Below are 20,744 nucleotides of genomic sequence, written 5' to 3'. Positions count from 1 at the left end.
TCCTTAGGGAAGGTACAAAGAAAGGCAGATTTGAGAGCAGAACCTCCAGCTGCCATTTCCAGCGGTGCAGAGGCTGGTGTGGGTTCTGGGGTGATCAGAAGGGTCAGAGCTCCCCAGCCTGGCCCTTCTCTGGGTGGGGCTGGGTTCTCTCTGGCCCTGGGGGCAGCAGGAGCAGGAGCTCTGGCCCCCCTGGCTCTGTGGGGTGCTGGGCTCTGCAGTCTGTGACAGAAACCTTGGGACTCTCCTGTGGCAGCCGGGGCCGAGCGGAGCTGCTGGGGCAGCCTTGGGTGCCTTCCTTGCCAGAGTGAGTTTGGCTTTGTGTTCTCAGAGTGGTCATTTCTGCTTCCTGGGCTCCAGCAGGCACAGCTGAGCCTGGCTCAGGGGCTTCTCCTTCCTCCTGACTCCCGTTCTGCTCCCAGCCCTTCCCTGCCTCTGACCCCCTTTCCTTCCTCCCCACAGGTCTGTGCAGACTTTTGCAGACAAATCAAAACAAGAAGCTCTTAAAAACGACCTGGTGGAGGCTTTGAAGAGGAAGCAGCAAAGTTAAAAGTCCTGTCAGTGCTAACCAGCCATGCCATGCACTCGTTAGATTCCTTTCCTAGAGAATCATCCCCGCCCTTTTCTGTTGGTCACGTCACGATTTGCATCCAATACTCTCCATGCAGCGCCATCCTCTCCCCATGAATAAAGCTGTACAAACTTTTTCAGTCTCTGACGCCTACTTTGCACCACATTTTACTATTAAGACCTTAGGCTATGTTCCTGTAGAAGTCCATGTATTATTTTTTTTTTCTCCTCCCCCCCTTTCCCACCCTCCCCCATTTATATGCATCACCACAGATCATCATTTGTCTTTTCCTCCCTCACCCCCTCCTGCCTTTTGTTACATTGGTGTAAAAAATGTAAAACAAAAATTTATTAAAATACTGTGGTGTGTGAAAGAGGAAGAACTGGAAAAACAAAAAAAAAAAAAACCGAAAAAAAAAAAGAAAAATAATCTATTCCACGTATGTTTGGGGGCTGGGCACAGGGGCTGGCTGGAGGGAGGGAGGGAGGGAAGAGAGGGTGTTCTGGGGGTTGTACAATACTGAGTAACCCAGATGTGCAGGAGATGGTGATTTCGAGACCTGCTGAAAGTTCTGCTCTTCTATAGCCTGGTTCCAAGGCGCTTTTCTGTCAATTTTTATGGAATGCAAAAGGGGTTTTTGTTTTGATTTTTTGTTTTTTTTGTAAAGCTTAAATTGAATCTACATCTGATACTTGAGCCTCCATACTAAAAAATGGAAAAAAAATAAAAGGAAAAAAAAAAGACTAAAACAATAAAAACAACAAAAAAAAATCCCAGAAAGATGTTTGTGTGATCGTGTCCTCCTTGTTTCAATTTCCTTCCTTGTAGGGTTACTTGGGGTTTTGTTTTTTGTCTCACTCCAGAAATGTTTGTGTGGAAGGGGGTGTGATGTCCCCTTCCATATGATGTTTATATTTATATATAAAAATATAAATGTATATATAAATATATATATAAATTCTTCCTTATGGCAGAGGTTCTTTGTCCAGCTTTAAGAAAAGCCAATATGTGATAATTATTCAGTGTTGTGAGTGGCAGAGATGAGGGATTTGCTCATGGTTTGGATTAAAACAAGATCTGAATTGTTCTACAGGACAGGAAATGCTGCTGCTTCAGGATGAGGTGAGCAGCCCCTGTGCCTGTGAATCTGGAGGGGCAGAATTGTGAATTCTTTTCTATTGCCAGAGCAAAACCATCCTGCAAACCCACTTTCAGTTTCAGCCAGCTGAGTTACCTTGCTGCACTTTCTTGCTTGTTTGATTTTCAGTAATTTATATAAATGTGGATAACTGGAAGAAGAATCAAAGGGGAGAGGTCCTACAAATTTCCTCAACACAGGAACCACATTTTGTTGTCCATCCTATGCAGCTACCTGAGATAAAGTCTGTTTGCAAACAGAGATGTGGGATTTGTGAGGTTTGCTGACTCTTGAGCAGGCCCATAGAAGTGCTTGAAATGTGAAGTGAAAATGCCCTGAAATCCTGCAGCAAACTGTTCCTGAATTTTGGAGAAATCTTGGAAAAGTTCTCTTTCCAGTGCCACCTTCCTAGACTCTGTCAGTCTCCTGGAGAACAATTTGGCCCTAAAACAGGAACAGCCCCTGACCCCAAAACACATGGTGGGGTGCAGGGTGGATTTTTGGGATCACAGCACCCAGCAGGGCATCCCCACCCTCTCTCCCATCTCCCAGGTTTAGGAACTGGCTCACCTTTGCTCCAAGCTCATCCCCAGGAGCTGTGAATTAACCCAGTAAAAACTCACTCACTTGTTTCAAAGGGCTCAGAGAGAGTGTAAAATACATTTCCTTTCTGAAGACAGCTGGGTCAGCCCCAAGAACTGCCCAGTTTGTGTTTCCATGAACCTGCAGCTGCAGCCTGGGGGGAACTGAGCAGCTGGAATCCCATTTAATGTGAGATCCAGGGATTGGTGTCCTCAGTGTGAGGACAAAGCAGAGCAACTTCCTTGGGAAGGACAAATGGCAGGGACTGGCTGAGGAATCATAAATTAATGATAAAGCCAAAAGGGACACAATGCTGAGTATCAGGAGGGGAACTGGAGAGGGGAAGGGAAGCAAAAGGAAGAGCTGATAGGAACTGCAGGAAAAGGAAAGTTCTGGTTTTCACAAGGCCAACCTGTGATTGTTTTCCTGAAGGGTCTCCAAGCTTTGGTTGCTTTTCCTCATTTTCCCAGGCAGACTGAGCTGCTCATCCCCAGCAGAGGAGCTCAGCCCAAGGGAGGGAGCCTGGCTACAGCTGCACTCTCTCCTGCTGGGCACACAGCTTCTGCCAGCCCAGCCCAGCCCTGATTCCTGACCTTCCCTGCTCGAGGAGGGAGCACTGGCTGAGCTCAGGGCCCCCAGAGGGGATAAACCCATCAGTGTGGCAGATAAACTCATCAGTGCCAGGGATAAACTCAACAGGTTGAGGATAAATTCATCAGAATGAGGATAAACTCATCAGACTGAGGATAAATTTGTCAGGTTGATAAATTCATCAAGGATAGAGGGCAGGAGCTGAAAAGCAGAGTGAGCAGCTCTGCTCTTCTGCTGGGGAACAGCAATGGAGCAACTTCCCCAAGGAATCCATGCAATTAAAACATGGGTGAGGCAAAAAATGACAAGTCAGAGAATGGGACTGTGAGACTCATTAGGAAAGAGGCAGGAGCTGCCAAGCAAAGCAGCAAAATGAAACCAAGGCAGGCAGGTGGGGAAAGATGTGTTTTATAGATGGGTGAGCCGTGCTAATTAAAACAGGTGTGGACTGAGCACTTTGGTTCTGCTGCTCCTTCCCCACTGGATCCAGCCCTGTGTGTCTCCAGAAGGAGCTGGGGGGGCAGCTGTGAGTCCACAGGGCTGTGTCTGTGGCAGGTCAGTCACTCTGTCCCCTCCCCACGTTTTCCAGCACCAAGGAAGCTCCAGATCAGCCCTGGCAGACACAGCAGTGCCCAGGCTCAGCTGTGGGGCACTGGAGCAGCAAAGAGCAGCTGAGGTACCCAAAAATTCCCTTTTATCCTGAAAGCATCATTGGTATCAAAGAGGCACCAGGTGTCCCAGCAGCATCCTCTGCCACCACCTTGGCAGCACAACGTGTCACCCACAGGCTCAGGGCCTCTTCTGCCAGGAGCCACCAGGATGGAGGGGCTGGTCTGGCCAGCCCTAAGGCACGTGCCTTCCTCATGTGCATCCTCCTCCTCCTCCTCTCCGTGCAGGGCAGGTCCCTCTGTCAGCTCTCAGGGCTCTCTTCTGGCTCCCCCAGGAGAGCCCCCCTCTCCTCGAGGCTGCCAGGCCGTCCTTTCCTGTAGGCCAGGAACTGGAAGGAGATCTGGGGAGAGGTCAAGGCTCTGCACACTCACAGGGGCAGCTGGGGATGCTCTGGGGGTCAGCACCCCGAGATTGTGCCAGGAGAGGTGGGAGCAGCACAGGGAGCTCAGTGCAAAGCAGGGGCTGAGCATTTGCCAGCCAGAAGAGCAGCACAGATCCCTGAGGGAGCAGCAGCACAGATCCCCGAGGGAGCAGCAGCACACATCCCTGAGGGAGCAGCAGCACAGATCCCTGAGGGAGCAGCAGCACAGATCCCCAGGGAGCAGCAGCACACATCCCTGAGGGAGCAGCAGCACAGATCCCTAAGGAGCAGCAGCACAGATCCCCAGGGAGCAGCAGCACAGATCCCTAAGGAGCAGCAGCACACATCCCCAGGGAGCAGCAGCACACATCCCTGAGGAGCAGCAGCACACATCCCTGAGGGAGCAGCAGCACACATCCCTGAGGGAGAGGCAGCACACATCCCTGAGGGAGAGGCAGCACACATCCCCAGGGAGCAGCAGCACACATCCCTGAGGGAGCAGCAGCACACATCCCTGAGGGAGCAGCAGCACACATCCCTGAGGGAGCAGCAGCACACATCCCTGAGGGAGAGGCAGCACACATCCCCAAGGAGCAGCAGCACACATCCCTGAGGGAGCAGCAGCACAGATCCCTGAGGGAGCAGCAGCACAGATCCCTAAGGAGCAGCAGCACACATCCCTGAGGAGCAGCAGCACACATCCCTGAGGGAGCAGCAGCACAGATCCCTGAGGGAGCAGCAGCACACATCCCCAGGGAGCAGCAGCACACATCCCCAGGGAGCAGCAGCACACATCCCTGAGGGAGCAGCAGCACACATCCCTGAGGAGCAGCAGCACACATCCCTGAGGGAGCAGCAGCACACATCCCTGAGGGAGCAGCAGCACACATCCCTGAGGAGCAGCAGCACAGATTCCCCAGGGAGCAGCAGCACACATCCCTAAGGAGCAGCAGCACAGATCCCCAAGGAGCAGCAGCACAGATTCCCCAGGGAGCAGCAGCACACATCCCTGAGGAGCAGCAGCACACATCCCCAGGGAGCAGCAGCACACATCCCTGAGGGAGCAGCAGCACACATCCCTGAGGAGCAGCAGCACACATCCCTGAGGGAGAGGCAGCACAGATCCCTGAGGGAGCAGCAGCACACATCCCTGAGGAGCAGCAGCACACATCCCTGAGGAGCAGCAGCACACATCCCTGAGGGAGAGGCAGCACACATCCCTGAGGGAGCAGCAGCACACATCCCTGAGGGAGAGGCAGCACACATCCCTGAGGGAGCAGCAGCACAGACCCCTGAGGGAGCAGCACCACCCTCCCTCCTGCCCAGCCCCAAATCCCACTCCCTGCAGGCCCTGCAGGATGGATCCAGCTCAGGGGAAAGGATACAACCACATCCAGGGCCAGCACACCCAGGCTGCCCACCAGCCAGGGCAGGTGGTGCAGGATGTAATCACCTTGGCCCTGGCCTGGCTCTGGGTTCTTCAGGAGCACACTGAGCCCATACAGGGAATTGCCCAGCATCACCAGGGCAAAGAGAGAGTAGGAGACCCCACTGGTGGACTTCCTCTTGTACTGGGAAAAGAGGGAGAGGAGAGGAGCTTGGGTGCAGCTCTCCTAAATCTCTCTACAACTATTAATTTAATCATGCTATTAATCATGCTCATCCCCAGCAGTAAAAAGGGAAGTGGTGACTCAGTGCTGGGAGACTTTTAGTTCCCCTTTGGCTTGTAAATGAGACAAAATGACAGCCCCACCCTCAAAATATTGCTAGGTTAAAGGGAGGGGAGAAAAATAAATACAGAGAAGTGGTCCCTTATGGAATGGTCAGAGATGGGGCCTGGGACCTGGGAGCAGAGAGGAGAAAGGAGAACTTCCCCCAGGGAGAAAGGAGAGTCCCCAGCCCGCAGGGAGTGCCAGGTGAGGAGCCCCAGGCTGGGCACTCACGTTGGTGCAGATCTGGGGCACTCGGGAGCACAGGTAGAGCACGGAGGAGACGGAGCCGATGGTAAATCCGATGATTTCAGTCCTGGAGAAAGGCTGCAAGGCAGGGGCGGGGACAGGGACAGGGACAGCCCCCGTGCTCAGAGCCACAGCACGGCCACTCCCACCCCGCGTGCGCCCCGCTGCCCTCCTCTGACAGCCCCTGATAATTACAGCTGCTAATTAACATTTCACCGCGCCACAGGAAAATACCCAGGGCAGTCTGTTATAACGGGAATTGGCTTCATTTGCTTTGCTCGGAGATCCTTTTCTATTGCCAGAGCAGAACCATCCTGCAAACCCACTGTCAGTTTCAGCCAACTGAGTTACACCTTGCTGCACTTTCTTGCTTGTTTGATTTTCAGTAATTTATATAAATGTGGATAATTGGAAAAAGAATTAAAGGGGAGAAGTCTTACAAATTTCCTCAACACAGGAACCACATTTTTTTTTTTGGAGACTGTTTATCCTATGCAGCTACCTGAGATAAAGGCTGTTTGCAATGTGGAAATGTCTGTGGGAAATGTGAGGTTTGCTGACTATTGAGCAGGCCCATAGAATGCTTGAAATGTGAAGTGAAAATGCCCTGAAATGCCCTGAAATCCTGCAGCAAACTGTTCCTGAATTTTGGAGGAATCTTTGAAAAAGTTCCTCTTCCAGTGCCACCTTCCTAGACTCTGTCAGTCTCCTGGAGAACAATTTGGCCCTAAAACAGGAACAGCCCCTGACTCCAAAACACATGGTGGGGTGCAGGGTGGATTTTTGGGATCACAGCACCCAGCAGGGCATCCCCACCCAGACCTCTCTCCCATCTCCCAGGTTTAGGAACTGGCTCACCTTTGCTCCAAGCTCGTCCCCAGGAGCTGACAGCAGAGATCTCCCTTTGAAAGCCCCTGGAGCCTCGGGGCTGGCACTGCCCAGGAGGGAGAGGCTGGGCAGGGACCCCACGGAGAGGAACACAAAGGCTGCATTGATGGGAGCAGGGACTGCAGAGAGCAAACAGAGCCTGGCCAGGGAGAGCCCAGCAACCCCAACAGCCCTGGGGCTGCCAGCACCCCCTTGGGGTGAAGAAACCTCCAAGCTCCCCCTTATCTCACCAAGGGACTGAGCAACCTCTGATCTCTCCCTTATCTCACCAGGGGATGGGGCAGTGGCTGCTGGTGTGATTTATCTGCCAGGGATGTGCCCAATTTGTGCCTTATCAGGGAGGAAACTGCTCCTATCTTGGGTTCTTTGGGTTTAGGGCTCTATAGAATCATCCCCACTAGAAAATTTCACTGTCTTAAGTCACTCTCAAATCCCTGCCAGAGCAGGGATTCATACTCCTAACCCTAGCAACAAATAAGCCCTGCTGTGGATTATTTGTTAGTAGTAATTTCCTATTTTTCAGTAATTTTTAGTGATTATATTCAGTAAGCAAGCTCCCCACCTTAACAAAACCATGGATCTGATGGGTGAAATACCAACTGGCAATAACTTTACATGTCTTTTCTAAGTTAAACAATCACTCCAGTTCCAAGGAGCCTGTTTGGAGTTCAGCAGTGCTGGAAAGGGGATTTTCTCTGTCTATTTAAACCCTGCAAGAACTGCTCAGGTTCCCTTTTCACTCCAGTTGAACAGAGAGGAAATTCCCTGTCAAGTTTTGGCCTGAAACAGTGGGGAAAACTTCCCCCATTCCCTTCCAGCACTGCCTGAGCCAGGAGTTCTGTGATTCCCAGCTCTGAGGTGGAATCACCACGTAACTGTGGGGGATTTATTTGTTTCTGTACCCTCTGAGGCTCATGGGGGGTTGTTTGCAGTGGGGGTTGCAGGGTCTGCAGGAGCCCCAGGCCCAGCCTGTAGGGGTTTGTTGGCTTTGCCTCTCCCAGGGGCTCAAATTATCCAAGGGAAAAAACCCAAAAAAACAAACCACCAACCCAGAAGCAACAAGAGGCATCATCTGCTGACTGTGCCTGGAATCTCCCAGGCTCCCAGAGAATTCCCCCTCTCTGCTCCCAGTGCCCAGGGCAGCAGAGCCCTCCCCTGTGCCCCAACTCACAGGCTCTGCCCCTGTTCTTCACCCGGTAGTAGCAGTACAGGGACAGCATGGCCAGGTCTGCCAGCACGTAGTAAATGGCTGTGTACACCTGTGGGGAGAGGAGGGGACAGGCTGGGGACACCCACGGGGAGCTGGGGGGCTCCCACGGGGCTGCTCCCTGCCCTCCTGGGGGAGAGGGGAGTGTCCTGGGGTGGAGGGAGAAACCCTGTGAGAGAAGGAGGTCCTGGGGTGGAGGGAGCAACGCCGGAGGGAGGGAAAGGAGGAGGAACTCGGGGGTGAAGAAGGGAGAATCCCTGGGAGAGAAGGGGAAACACCAAGAGGGGGAAAAGGGAGCATCCCCACAGGGAGGAAAAAGGGAGCATCCCCGGGGGAGGAAGGAGGGAGCATCCCGGGGGAGGAAGGAGGGAACATCCCCGGGGAGGAGGAAAAAGGGAGCATCCCCATGGGGGAAGGAGGGAGCATCCCTGGGAGAGAAGAGAAAACACCAAGAGGGGAAGAAGGGAACATCCCCACGAAGGAAAAAGGGAACATCCCTGGGAAGAAGGAGGGAGCAACCCCAGGGTGGAAGGAGGGAGCAACCCCACAGGGGAAGGAAGGAGGGAGCAACCCCAGGGAGAGAAGGGAAAACACCAAGAGGGGAAGGAGGGAACATCCCCATGGGGGAAGGAGGGAGCATCCCTGGGAGAAAAGAGAAAACACCAAGAGGGGAAGAAGGGAACATCCCCAGGGAGGAAGGAGGGAGCATCCCCGGGAGAGAATGGACCACACCCGGGGGGAAAAGGGAGCAAGCCCAGCATGGGAGAGGGAAGCATCTCTAGGGGGCAGAGGGAGCATCCCCGGCAGTTTTGGCTCTGCTCTGGATACAGCAGCTGCCAGCCCGTCCTTCCTCCCCGGAGCTGGGCTGTTTGAGAGCCAGCCCAGTACCTGCAGGGGCAGCTGATCAGCCAGGAAGGAGCCGATGAGGTTGAGGAGGTCTCCGCCCAGCCATCCCAGCAGGAAATAGATGGAGAGGGCCTGGTCCATGATGCCCGTTCGGCAGGCCTGGTAGAACTGCCTGCAGGGCATTGGGCAGGGGAACAAACATCACCTCAGCGCCTTCAGCGCTACCCGGGAGCCATCCCCAGGATTCTGTGCATCCCAAAGCAGTCACGGGAGGAAAAGCAAGGCCACACGCTCCCCCGGCCCCAGGGAGAACTCCTGAGCCCCACCGGCGCTCACTGAGAGCCCTGTGGGAGGAGCAGGAGGATGATCGCAGGCAGGGGAGGATGATCCCAGCTGCAGGATCCTCCCCTCCGGTTGCGAAAGAGCCGTGACTCCTCATGTGCCTGCCTGCCACCCCTGTGTCAGCAATTCCAAGTACCCCAGGGCTCCTGGGGACGGGGACATTCCTCCTGCAGTGTGACCTGTCCTGCCGGCCCTGCACGTGCCTGACGTGGGACATTCGGGCACGGCGACAACACCGCGGCCACCGCCGGGCTCTGGGGCTGCGCTCCCCTCACCCTGCCGAGCCCTCGCTGCTTGTGCCGCGGGGATTCGATGATTCTGGCACCTTGTGCTCGCCAGAGGGTGTCTGCTATCCCCGGGAAGGGCTGCCCGGGATGAGGGGGCGATACTCGGGGATTTGGGAGCGGCACTCGGGAATTCGGGAGCAGTTCCCCATAAATTCGGGAGTGGTCGCGATAAATTCGGGAGTGATACTCGGGGATTCGGGAGCGGTCCCCGGGGATTCGGGAGCCTTACCCAGGGATTTGAGAGCGGTCCCCAGAAATTCGGGAGTGATACTCAGGGATTTGGGAGCGGTCCCCGGGGATTTGGGAGCGGTTCCCCATAAATTCGGGACTGATACTCAGGGATTTGGGAGCGGTCCCCGGGGGATTCGGGAGCCTTACCCAGGGATTTGAGAGCGGTCCCCAGAAATTCGGGAGAGGTATTCCAAGGGTTCCGGAGCGGCAACCATAAATTCGGGAGCGGTCCCCAGAAATTCGGGACTGATACTCAGGGATTTGGGAGCCTTACCCAGGGATTTGAGAGCGGTCCCCAGAAATTCGGGAGAGGTACTCAGGGATTCGGGATCGGCACCCATAAATTCGGGATCGGTACTCACGGGAAGGCTGCGGCGATGAAGCAGCCGATGGAGCCCAGCCCCAGGACGATGCTGGCGACATCCCGGCTGTCCTGGGCACACTCATGGAACACATCCATGATCCAGCGGGAGCCATTGGGACAATCGGAGAGATTCCCCGAGGGGAGACCCCTCCAGCGCCGCGCAGCCATGGAACTGCCGGGATAACGCTGGGGAAAAGGGAATAACACAGGGAAAAATTAATAACAATGGGGAACCTAAGATCTGCGGGAGGGACAGGTCTGGGGATGCTCCGGGTACTGGCTCATGTTGGAAAAATGCATCGTTAGTGGATAATTCACCTTTATTGGGTTTGCTGCCAGCCAGGCAGCGTCTGGCCTCAAAGGAGAAACAGAAGGAATTAAAGACGAAGAAGAAATAAAGAAGAAAGAGAAGGGAATAAAAGGAGGAAAAGAAGGGAGGAAGGGAAAAATTTGGAAAAAAAAAAAAAAAAAAGAAAGAAAAAAAGAAAAGGAAAGGGGAAAAGGCAATGGAAGGGGGAAAGAAAAAAAAAAAAGGCGGAAGAAAAGGAGAAGTGAAAAAAAGTGGGGGGGGGAGAATAAATAAAAGAAGCCGAAATCAACCCAACCTGTCCTCGCAGCAGCGGCACTCGCCTCCTCACCGACGCGGTTCGGAACTGTATTTTTCCTTGAAACCCCGCTCTCTTTGAAACTTGGGCTGTTTTTCTTTGCGAATCCACAACTCCTCAGACACCCGCCGGGTTTCCTTCGCCGCTGTCCCAGACCCTGCCCAGTTTCCTTCGCTGCTCTCTCAAACCCTGCCGGGTTTCCTTTAACGCTGTCCCAAACCCGCCGCTCCTCTGCTGCTTTCTCAGGAACTTGCCGCACACCGGCAATTTTTCACAGTGTGAAATCAGCGAGCCTTTTCACAAAGTCCTGCATTTCCCCGCGGGTTCCCAGCCCTGCCTTTCCCAAAGTTGCTGTTTCTTCCCGACCTCGGGGAGCCCGGTCCCGGCCCCGCCGTGTGAGGGGCCGGGCGGGGCGGGGCCGCGCAGGCGCGATGGCGGTGCGGGCGGCGCGGGCGGCCATGGCGGCGGTGGCGGGCGGCGGGGCCCGGCCCGCGGTGGTGCTGGGCGCGATGGAGATGGGCCGGCGAGCGGGGCCCGAGGCGAGCGCCGAGCTGCTCCGCGCCTTCCTGCGCCGCCGGTACCGCCTCGTCGACACTGCCTTCATGTACGCGGGCGGAGAGTCCGAGCGCATCCTGGGCACGCTGCTGGCCGGCGGCACCGAGCCCGGTAGGGCGGCGAAGGGCAGGCTGCCCTCGGGGGAGAGGGGCTGCCCTGAGGAGAAGGGGCTGCTTTGCCAGGCTGACACTGTCCTTGAGAAGAAGGAACTTAGCCAGGGGTCTCCATCTGTGAGGGGAGGGGTCTTTCCTGAGGAGAAGGGATTTCCCTGAGGAGAGGGGACTTGCTGGGAACCGTGCCCTGAGGAGAGGGTGCTCCGTTGAGGAGGGTCGTGCCTGAGGAGAGGAGCTCATCTCTTCTGCCAGGCCGACACTGTCCTTGAGGAGACGAGGCTTGGCCAGGACTCGTTCCCTGAGGAGCAGGGTCTTCCCTGTTAGGCTATGCCCTCCCTGAGGAGATGGGACTTCCCTGGGTCTTCCCTGTTAGGCTATGCCCTCCCTGAGGAGATGGCGCTTCCCTGGGCAAGGAGAAAGAGAAGGGTCTTCGCTGCCAGTCTGAGGCTGTTCCCAGCGACAAGGGCCCTCCCCAGAGTCCATTCCCTGAGGACAGGGATCTTCCCTGTCTGGCTGACTCCCTCCTTGAGGAAAATGGAGTTGCCCCCGGCCCATCCCCTTAGGACAAGAGTTTTCCCTGCTGATTCCATGCCTGAGGGAAAGGGACCCCTGTGCTAGTGCGGAATCCCAAAACCTTGAGGAGCAGATCTTCCCTGCCTGGGGCAGACCCTCAGTCCCTGCAGAGAAGAGCTCCTTCCAGAGAAGAATCCCCTGATGGGATTCCTGAGCAAAGGAAACACCTCAAACACTTATGTCACTTATCCCCACTCCCCTCCTCAAGGTGGAAACATCCTTGCTCATTCCTCCTCTCTCTGCCAGTGGAAGTGGCCACCAAGGCCAACCCGTGGGACGGGAAGACGCTGAAGGCGGAGAGCGTGCGCTCCCAGCTGGACACGTCCCTGGAGAGGCTGCAGAGGACGAGTGTGGAGCTCTTCTACCTCCACGCTCCTGACCACGGCACCCCGGTGGAGGAAACCCTGCGTGCCTGCAACGAGCTGCACAAAGAGGTGAAGTGCAGAGTCCAAGGCTGGACAATCCTTGATTCCCTCCTTCCCACTGCTTTTTTTAAACCAGGGCTGCTTGTTGTGCTCATCTGCAGCTCTGGGTTTGTGCAGCTCTGTGAAGGGGAGCAGAGCTGAGCAGCCACTGTTCTTTGTGTGCTCACGTGGTGCACTTTGTTCCCAAGAGCTCTTGGAACATCTGGACTTTGCTTCCAGCCCTGTTAACAGTCTGGGTTAAGATTAGTGCTGGTAATGGGTAAAGAATTCCTGAGTTTCAATTATCTGGTTATATCATTTAAACTAGAAGGTGTGAATTCCAAATGAACAGAAAATGGGGAATATTTTTGTCATGTCTTAATAATTCATAGTCTGTCAGAAAAGGGAGACAGGAATTAACCCTTCTGGACTAAAATTTGTGTCCTTTTCACTGTACCCATCTTGTGCTGTCTGGGTCCAGATGAACTTTGAAACACTGGCTGTGAATTCCCTTTTATTCCTCTGCAGGGGAAGTTTAAAGAGCTTGGCCTGTCAAACTACGCCTCATGGGAGGTGGCAGAAATCTGCACCATCTGCAAGTACAACAACTGGGTGATGCCAACTGTGTACCAGGTGAGGGAGGAGGGAGGCTTGGGTCTGGGCTCCCCAAATCTAGCACCAGCCTCAGTGTGCCAGATAGAAACACAGAAGGAATCTGCTGCAGTTAGTCTGGGAAGTCACAGAGTCACTGAGGTTGGGAGCAACCTCCAGTCCCAGCTGTGCCCAGTGCCCACCTTGTCACCCAACCCAGAGCTCTGAGTGCCACGTCCAGGCCTTCCTTTGACACCTCCAGGGATGGGGACTCCACCACCTCCCTGGGCAGCCCCTTCAAGGCCTGAGCACCCTTTCAGTGAGGAAGTTCAGGAAGCTGAGGGAGATCACTGCTCAGAAACAGCCCAGTGTGTTCATTGCTGGAGCCAGCAACTCCCCTGCCACTTCAGTTATTTACAGTCCTTCAGCGAGTCTGTTCCCAAGGAAATCATCACCTTGTGTGACCTGAGAATGCTCTCTGGGATGGGCATTGCCAGGGAAGGGTGGGAAGGGGCAGCAGCTGTGCCCTGAGCTCTGTGTGAGGCCTCTCCCACCCCGTGCAGGGAATGTACAACGCGACCACGCGCCAGGTGGAGGCCGAGCTGTTCCCCTGCCTCAGGCACTTCGGGCTGCGCTTCTACGCCTACAACCCGCTGGCAGGTACAGGGACAAGGCTGGGGACAGAGCTCTGAGGAGTGGGGGCTCTGCAGAGCCAGCCCAACCCCAAAACTGCTGCTCCCTTCCCTCCCAGGGGGGCTGCTGACCGGCAAGTACAAGTACGAGGACAAGGACACGCGCCAGCCCACCGGGAGGTTTTTTGGGAATGACTGGGCTCAGGCCTACAGGGACAGGTATGTGCTGAGCTGGCAGACCAGCAGGAGTGGCTGCATGAAAAAAAAAAACACTCTGATAGTCAGCTGAGAGGAGGCAGAATTGACCAGAGCTTGGGGTCATGTCAGCACACGTGGTTGGGGCTGTGGTGTGTGACTGAGCTCTGCAGGGTGGGCTTTAGGCTCAGCTTCCTCACAGCTCCCAAGGGAGACTGCAGAAGTCCTCAGAGGCTACAAAGAGTTGTATGAGGCTTCCTGAAAGCCTTTTGATTGGAATATAGATGTACCACTGACTAGAGGTCCCAAGGGCAGTAACAATGATTTTATTTTCTTTTTTGGCAGGTACTGGAAAAAACACAATTTTGAGGGAATTGCACTAGTAGAAAAAGCTCTGAAAGAGGCTTATGGCTCCTCTGCACCCAGCCTGGCCTCTGCTGCTCTGCGCTGGCTCTACCACCACTCCAAACTGCAGGTGAGAGCTTGGCTGGGCACTGCTGCCATGACCCACAAACAGAGAAATTTCAGCATAGGTGTCTTTTAATCCCATGGCATTGTGGCATTCCAAAGTGAATATTGCTGTACAGACTCTGGCAGGCAGCAGGAGTGAGGCAGCTCTGCCTTTTCCCATGTGGTCAGAGCTGGAACCTTTAAGTGGAAGATTTTAGGTGCCAGTTACTGGGATCCTGGCTTCCCTGCAAGGAGAGGACTGACCTTTCACTGGACTAGGAACCTCATGCTTAGAATTCCTGATGTTCCCCAAATGTTCTTCCAGCCCATCATAAAGTAGGATTTGGCAGCTTCTGAGGATTTGGGGTGCCTTGGGAACGTCCTGGCCTAGTGAGCAGAATTTGTGGTGTCAGTTGCTTAATTCCTGGAGCACCCCAAGGAGATGGGTGAGATCAGCTCCAAAACCCCATACCTGGTTCCTGAGTGGGTTAATCTGAGCTGTTTCCAGTGGAAAGGGAAGGCATTCTGCAGAAACCTGGGGGCTTTACTCAGCCTTTGAACAACAGCACAAGGACAGAAGGAGTTCTAGCCCCAGCCCAACAAGGACAAAGGTGTCCCCTCAGGTTTTCTCCAGCCCCAAATGCTGCTCTGTGTGTAGAACTGTCCCTCAGGAATCCCAGCTGCACAGCCACCCCAGCCTGGCCCTGCTGTACCTTTCTTCAGGAGTTCTTTAGTGGAAAGAAATGCTTTGTTTGGCCCACAGTACTCAGGACACGAACTTCCTTTTGGGATCAGCAACCCTTCTTCCCATGTGTATTGGAAAAAAGGCTCCCAATATTCCCAGTTAGATTGTGCCTGGGCCAGTCTGACCCTCGCTGCTGGGCCAAAGGCAGCAACTGCGGTGTATCACCCCAGAGATACCTTGGCTTGCTGGAGATTGCAGCTGGGCACTGAACAAGTCCAGGCTTGTTAGGAACCCCGTTTACCTCAGGAGGAGAACTTCAAGCGATGGTGAAGAGAAAAGGAGAGGATTCTGCTGGAGGGTTTAATGTCCAGAGGTTTATTCCATGGTTACAGAGGTCTGAACGTGAGCAACTGCTCCAACAGAATCCCGGCCGCATGCTCTGATCACCTTTTTAAGCTCAGGGACAGGGGGAGGGGAGGTACAGGTGAGCACCAACCAGGTGAGAGGGGCAGGGTCTCAGGGGAAGATGACACCCAGACAGGCCAATGACCTCTGGGCACAGGGGCATCCTTTGAACTTGACCAAGCACACGAGGCCTTGCTGGAATGTTCAGCCTGATTGACAGGACTCACTCAGCATGGGGGCAAGGGGGAAGGGAGAGAGGCATAGGCACACCTGGGGAAGGGACCTGGAAGGCCAAAATGGGACATTACAGCACACCACAACACATGTGTTCCCAGGGTTCTCTTGGAGATGCAGTGATCATTGGCATGTCCAACATGGAGCAGCTGGAGCAGAACCTCAACTACAGCGAGGAGGGGCCGCTGCTGCCGCCCGTGGTGCAGGCGTTCGAGCAGGCCTGGAACCTGAGCGCCCACGACTGCCCCAACTACTTCCGCTAGGGAGGGAGGGTGGCACACCTGGCACACCTGGCACAGGCTCAGGACAGCTCCTGCCCACCCTGCCCTCCCACCCACGGCTGGAGGGCTCTGGGGGTTTCCTGAATCAGTGAAGCTTTGTAGGATCCATGCCCGTGCCTTATCCTCCCTGCCAGCCCCTCACTCAGCCCGTGATTCAGGATGCAGCTGATCAGGAAAATGAACACCTTAACGAGGGGAAGGCCCCTGTTCTGCTTTAATGTGAAATCTTAAATAATTAATAGAAGAATAAAATCTCTTTCTAGTGCAGAGCCCATGTCTGACCTGTGCCTGGAACGTGGCATCTCTTCGGCAGCACTTGGGGACTTTGAATCACAGAGGATCAGGATGGTTTGGGTTGGAGAGTCCTTAAATCCCATATTGTTCCACCCCCACACCTTCCACTATCCCAGGGTGCTCCAAGCCCATCCAGCCTGGCCTTGGACACTGCCAGGGATAAGGCAAAATTCCAAGGGTTGAGCTAAGGATCTTCTGTCTCAGAATAACAAACCTCAGTATCTTTCCCTTTGTGCTCTATCAAAATTCCATTTCATTTACACCCTTCCTGCCCAGTTTTCATGTTTGAGCTGGCATTTCCTCAGATCCCAGGATCCACCATCACTAACAGAAGCAACAGCAGCAACAACTGTCTGAAGTTTCACATAGATATTTATATAAATATAAAAAAAGCATAGGTAGGTCATTTTCTATAAAGATCATCCCAGTCCAGGTGTACCCAGGGAAGGGAAATATCCTCTTCTTTTTGTCCCTAAAATAGAACTGGCTGGTGGCCAAGCTGTTAGTCCTCATTGCTGTCATCATCATCATCATCCTCCTCTTCCTCCTCCTCTGCTGCATCTCCCACGAGCTTCTGGAAGTCTCCTGTCTCAGAATTCCACAGAAACTTCATGGTGACTTTAAATTCTGCCATCTCATAGCCAAAGAGTTTCTAGGAGAGGACACAAATCCATCATTCCTGCTTTACTGTCTCTGTGCCCAGCCCAGCAAAACATAAATTCTGCTTCTAGGGGGGAAGTGGAGCAAAGCAGGAACCAAAATAATTGCTGCTGGGTTTTAGGAGATGTGTTAATGAGTTATTTTGTGTCAGGGCTGCTGTTACTCACCAGCACTCGGGCCTGTTCTGGGGTGAGAACATCTCCTTCCTTGCACACTTCATAATCCGACAGCAGCGTCACCACTCCTGCAAGCAACACCCTGAAATGGGATCCCAGGCACTGGGGGACCCCTGAAATGGGATCCCAGGAACTGGGGGCTGCCCTGGAAATGGATCCCAGGCACTGGGGGACCCCTGAAATGGGATCCCAGGAACTGGGGGCTCCACAGGAAATGGGATCCCAGGAACTGGGGCTGCCCTGGCAATTACATCCCCTGGAAATGGGACCCCAGGCACTGGGGGACCCCTGGAAATGGGATCCAGACACTGGGGGCTGCCCTGGAAATGGGACCCCAGGCACTGGGGGTCCCCTGGAAATGGGACCCCAGGCACTGGGGGTCCCCTGGAAATGGGACCCCAGGCACTGGGGGTCCCCTGGAAATGGGACCCCAGGAACTGGGGGTCCCCTGGAAATGGATCCCAGGCACTGGGGCTCCCCTGAAATGGGATCCCAGGAACTGGGGGCTCCACAGGAAATGGGATCCCAGGCACTGGGGCTGCCCTGGCAATTGCATCCCCTGGAAATGGGACCCAGGCACTGGGGAACCCCTGAAATGGGATCCCAGGAACTGGGGGCTCCACAGGAAATGGGACCCCAGACACTGGGGGCTCTCCTGGAAATTGCATCCCCTGGAAATGGCATCCCAGGCACTGGGGCTGCACAGGAAATGGGGTCCCAGGCACTGGGGCTGCCCTGGAACGAGGGGCAGAGCCAGCACTCCCTCCAACACCACCCACCCCTTGGAGCTGACACCTTCCCATGCAGCATCAGAGCACCCCAAGGAGAGAGATCAGCTCCAAAACCCCACCCCTGGTTCCTGAGTGGGTTCTGAGCTGTTTCTGCTGGAAAGGGAAGGCATTCTGCAGAAATCTGGGGGCTTTACTCAGCCTCTGTCATGACTTTGGGAACAACAGCACAAGGACAGAAGGAGTTCTAGCCCCAGCCCACAAGGACAAAGGTGTCCCTCAGGTTTCTCCAGCCCCAAAGCTGCTGTGTGTGCAGCAGTGTCCCTCAGTGTCCCCAGGAGCACAGCCACCTCAGCCTCCCCAAAGCTGCTGTGTGTGTAGAACTGTCCCTCAGTGTCCCCAGGAGCACAGCCACCCCAGCCTGGCCCTGCTGTACCTTTCTTCAGCGCCGTGGGCAGCCCCAGCTGCCGCAGCTGCGGCTCCATGGAGTGGGGGAACTGCTCCAGGGGCCCCGTGTCCAGGCTGACCCCGTAGGGAGCCTTGTTCCCAGCACGGGCAAAGTCCAGCTCCCGGAACCTGGAGAACCACCTGGGACACAGGGGGGCAACAGGAGCTTCAGCTGGGGCAGGAACAGCCCTGGGCTCACACAGGGACTGGGCACAGCCTCCTGTGAGAGTCTGTCTGAATTTTCCCTCATCTGCCTCACGATCATCCTTGGGAGACCACTGAAGAGAAGATCCCCCCTGTCTAGAATCTCTGGCTCTGAAGGAGAAAGTCGCTCGCCAAAGGCCCTGAGACCTGAAAGCTCAGTGTTAAGCTATTGTTTTCAGAGGTGTTGTTTGCTCTATGCTAAGAAGGGGGAGCACAGTGCCCCATTTGCAACAATAGCCTTGGAAGCTGTCCCAGCTCTCGGCCTGGCTGGACTTCTCCTGAGTTTCAGGTGTGTCCCACAGAAGATCCTCACCTGTTTTACAACCACCATGACAGACAGACTGGGATGTAAGGAGCCTCTCCATCAAGGACTGAGATATGAAACTCCTAAAAGACCCTTCTCCTCCCTCCAAGGACTGGGAACTGAGACCCCAAACCTGGGGGAGGTGTGTGGGGGATGCAAGCTGACCAAAGCGAGATGTTTGCCTGCAGGTTGTGACCATTGGAGCAAGAAAACAATGGCTCTCATTTACTGCTGAGAACATGGACTACCTGTTGCATCTATTCCCTATTGTATCTGTTTCCCGCCCCCTCACAATTTTCAGTAATAAAAACCTCTGAGTTAGCCAGAGCCTTTGAGATCTCTCCAGCATAGCAGGCAGACCCTCAGGTGGACTGCACCAAAGGACTTTGTCTCTGTGTTGGTAGCTATATCCCCACCCTCTCCTCTCTCTTTCTCTCTCTTTTTCTTTCCCTTAACCCCTCTCTGTCGCATTTCTGCTGTGGCTATTTCAATAAAACTGCATTTGTTTTGACTATCACTGCAAACCCCCTTGTACTGTGTTGGTTTTTGCACTCTGAGATCACTCCTATGAACCATCAGGTCATCTGTTCACTAGGACAGATCCTGACACCTCCCCAGGCTCTGCTGCTGCTGCTTAGGGAGGTTGTGCTGCCCCTGCATCCCTGGAAGTGCCCAAGGGGGTGGAATGAGGTGGGCTTGAAGGTCCCTCCCAGCCCAAACCCTTCCATGGTTTCTGCTGTCACAGGAGAGGCTGGGAAAGGCCCACGAGAGCATCCCTGCTGTAAGGGAAGCAGCAGGGCTCACTGGGGTTTTGTGGCAATGAAAAGGCTGTGCCAGGCTGGTACTCACTCATCCACCTCGTCCCTGGTGCGGTTGGTGAAGAGCAGCCCCACCTCCCCTCTGAGGTGCTTGCTGACCTGGAAGAAAGGAGCATCCATGGGGACAGGGGAGCAGCAGGGACTCAGCCCTGCACTGCTGCACCCAACAGAGCCCTCCTGGCAGGGCATGGTTGGACCCAGTTAGCACCCCCACAGAAGGGTGACCCCAGGATGTGATTGCAGGATGTTCCCCAGGATGGGGGATGCACCAGGTGAAGCTCTGGGGCACCCAGAGGAAGCTCAGCAGGTACCTTGTGCAGGTTCTCCTTGTACTCGCTGCTCGGCTCCCGGCCCAGCGCCACCATCATCACCTTGTTCTTCCCGAAGAAGATCCTGCCCGGGAGGAGGAGGAGGAGGAAGATCAGCCCTGGAGCTTCCCCCCTTGGGCATCCCCACCCCGCAGCACCCCTGCTCACCTGCTGTGCTTCCAGGCGTTCCGCACATCCTTCAGCTTGTTGTTCCTCATGTTGGCCACCGAGAACACGAAGATGTACTTGTAGGTGTCCACACAGCGCCGCAGCTGCGGGGGAGCCGTTACCGGGACCGGGATGGGCACAGGGCACGGGGGGAACGGGCAGGGCAGGGAGAGGGGACAGGGCAGAGGGCTCGGGGCCAGACTCACCTCGGCGATCAGCGCCTGCTTGGCTTCCAGCCCCTTGCGGGGCGTCCGCGTCAGGGACACTGCGGGGACAGCAGCGGAGAGAGCGTCAGGGATGGAGGGGGGAATGAGGATGGGAGAGGGGACGGAGGATGGAAGAGGGGATGGAGAATGGGAGAGGGGATGGAGGATGGAAGAGGGGATGGAGGTGGGAATGGAGAATGGGAGAGGGGACCGGGAGGGGATGGTAATGGAGAAGGGAGCGGAGATGGGCAAGGAGATAGGGATGGGGTAAAGGACAAGGGAAGGGGACGGGGAGAGGGAAGGGGGCGTTGGATGGGGCCGAGACATGAGAAAACGACGAAGGGGACAGGAGTAGGGAAGGGGACGGTGAAGGGGGCGATGAGGGATGGGATCGAGGAATGAGAAAGGGACGGAGAAGGGGGTAGGAGTAGGGAAGGGGGCGATGAAGGATGGGATCCAGGAATGAGAACGCGACAGGAAAGGGGACAGGGATGGGGGGGACAGGGATGGGGGGGACAGGGATGCGCCCCTCAGGAACTCGGTACAGCCCCGCTCCGGCCCCGCTCGCACCTTTGCGGTCCCGCTTGGACTTGGGCATGGCTCCGCCGTGCTCCGAGGCCCCCGCGCCGCGCGCGGGCTGCCGGGAGCGGCGGGGCTGCCCCGCGCGCTGCCTGCG

General features: G+C 55.3%; 4 protein-coding genes across 5 annotated transcripts in view; 2 read left to right on the top strand and 2 right to left on the bottom strand.

The window, feature by feature from the left end:
* The window catches only part of CAPZB (capping actin protein of muscle Z-line subunit beta), a 63,726-nt gene extending 63,023 nt beyond the window's left edge, over positions 1-703 (top strand). For both annotated transcript variants that reach the window (XM_063177119.1, XM_063177118.1), the window contains one exon: positions 460-703. In XM_063177119.1, coding sequence (XP_063033189.1) covers positions 460-547 — 88 coding nt within the window. In that variant the 3' untranslated portion in view covers positions 548-703. The remainder of the gene's footprint in view (positions 1-459) is intronic.
* A 2,568-nt stretch (positions 704-3,271) lies between these two features.
* SLC66A1 (solute carrier family 66 member 1) lies at positions 3,272-11,044 on the bottom strand. The gene is made up of 8 exons (XM_063177117.1): positions 10,638-11,044; positions 10,031-10,218; positions 8,851-8,980; positions 7,927-8,014; positions 6,726-6,874; positions 5,853-5,945; positions 5,295-5,480; positions 3,272-3,888 (listed from the first exon to the last, which is right to left on the bottom strand). The coding sequence occupies exons 2-8, from the start codon at positions 10,198-10,200 to the stop codon at positions 3,790-3,792; spliced, it is 915 nt and encodes a 304-aa protein (XP_063033187.1). The 5' UTR covers positions 10,201-10,218; positions 10,638-11,044; the 3' UTR covers positions 3,272-3,789.
* A 42-nt stretch (positions 11,045-11,086) lies between these two features.
* AKR7A2 (aldo-keto reductase family 7 member A2) lies at positions 11,087-16,024 on the top strand. Its single transcript, XM_063177013.1, has 7 exons — positions 11,087-11,303; positions 12,125-12,312; positions 12,811-12,915; positions 13,437-13,533; positions 13,625-13,724; positions 14,046-14,175; positions 15,576-16,024. The coding sequence occupies exons 1-7, from the start codon at positions 11,096-11,098 to the stop codon at positions 15,735-15,737; spliced, it is 990 nt and encodes a 329-aa protein (XP_063033083.1). The 5' UTR covers positions 11,087-11,095; the 3' UTR covers positions 15,738-16,024.
* A 379-nt stretch (positions 16,025-16,403) lies between these two features.
* Positions 16,404-20,705, bottom strand: MRTO4 (MRT4 homolog, ribosome maturation factor). The gene is made up of 8 exons (XM_063177012.1): positions 20,639-20,705; positions 20,069-20,127; positions 19,863-19,966; positions 19,698-19,779; positions 19,418-19,485; positions 18,050-18,201; positions 16,877-16,953; positions 16,404-16,701 (listed from the first exon to the last, which is right to left on the bottom strand). Exons 1-8 carry the CDS (start codon positions 20,664-20,666, stop codon positions 16,552-16,554), a joined length of 720 nt encoding a protein of 239 aa, XP_063033082.1. The 5' UTR covers positions 20,667-20,705; the 3' UTR covers positions 16,404-16,551.
* Positions 20,706-20,744: the final 39 nt, after the last annotated feature.

This window comes from Melospiza melodia, chromosome 26 (genome assembly GCF_035770615.1).
Source record: "Melospiza melodia melodia isolate bMelMel2 chromosome 26, bMelMel2.pri, whole genome shotgun sequence".
Classification (NCBI taxonomy): Eukaryota; Metazoa; Chordata; class Aves; order Passeriformes; family Passerellidae; genus Melospiza; species Melospiza melodia.
Note: the sequence above shows the minus strand (reverse complement) of the source record. Positions and strands in the feature narration are given on the sequence as shown.

Coding starts and splice junctions, on each gene's coding strand:
- MRTO4 (XM_063177012.1), bottom strand. CDS start 20,666: ATGCCCAAGTCCAAGCGGGACCGCAAAG. Junction 20,128..20,638: donor GTCCAAGCGGGACCGCAAAG/GTGCGAGCGGGG, acceptor CTGTCCCCGCAG/TGTCCCTGACGCGGACGCCC. Junction 16,954..18,049: donor GCCCACGGCGCTGAAGAAAG/GTACAGCAGGGC, acceptor TGTTGCTTGCAG/GAGTGGTGACGCTGCTGTCG.
- SLC66A1 (XM_063177117.1), bottom strand. CDS start 10,200: ATGGCTGCGCGGCGCTGGAGGGGTCTCCCCTCGGGGAATCTCTCCGAT. Junction 8,981..10,030: donor TTCATCGCCGCAGCCTTCCC/GTGAGTACCGAT, acceptor AATGCCCTGCAG/GCAGTTCTACCAGGCCTGCC. Junction 3,889..5,294: donor TGCTGGCCCTGGATGTGGTT/GTATCCTTTCCC, acceptor ACCTCTCCCCAG/ATCTCCTTCCAGTTCCTGGC.
- AKR7A2 (XM_063177013.1), top strand. CDS start 11,096: ATGGCGGCGGTGGCGGGCGGCGGGGCCCGGCCCGCGGTGGTGCTGGGC. Junction 12,313..12,810: donor GCAACGAGCTGCACAAAGAG/GTGAAGTGCAGA, acceptor ATTCCTCTGCAG/GGGAAGTTTAAAGAGCTTGG. Junction 13,725..14,045: donor GCTCAGGCCTACAGGGACAG/GTATGTGCTGAG, acceptor CTTTTTTGGCAG/GTACTGGAAAAAACACAATT.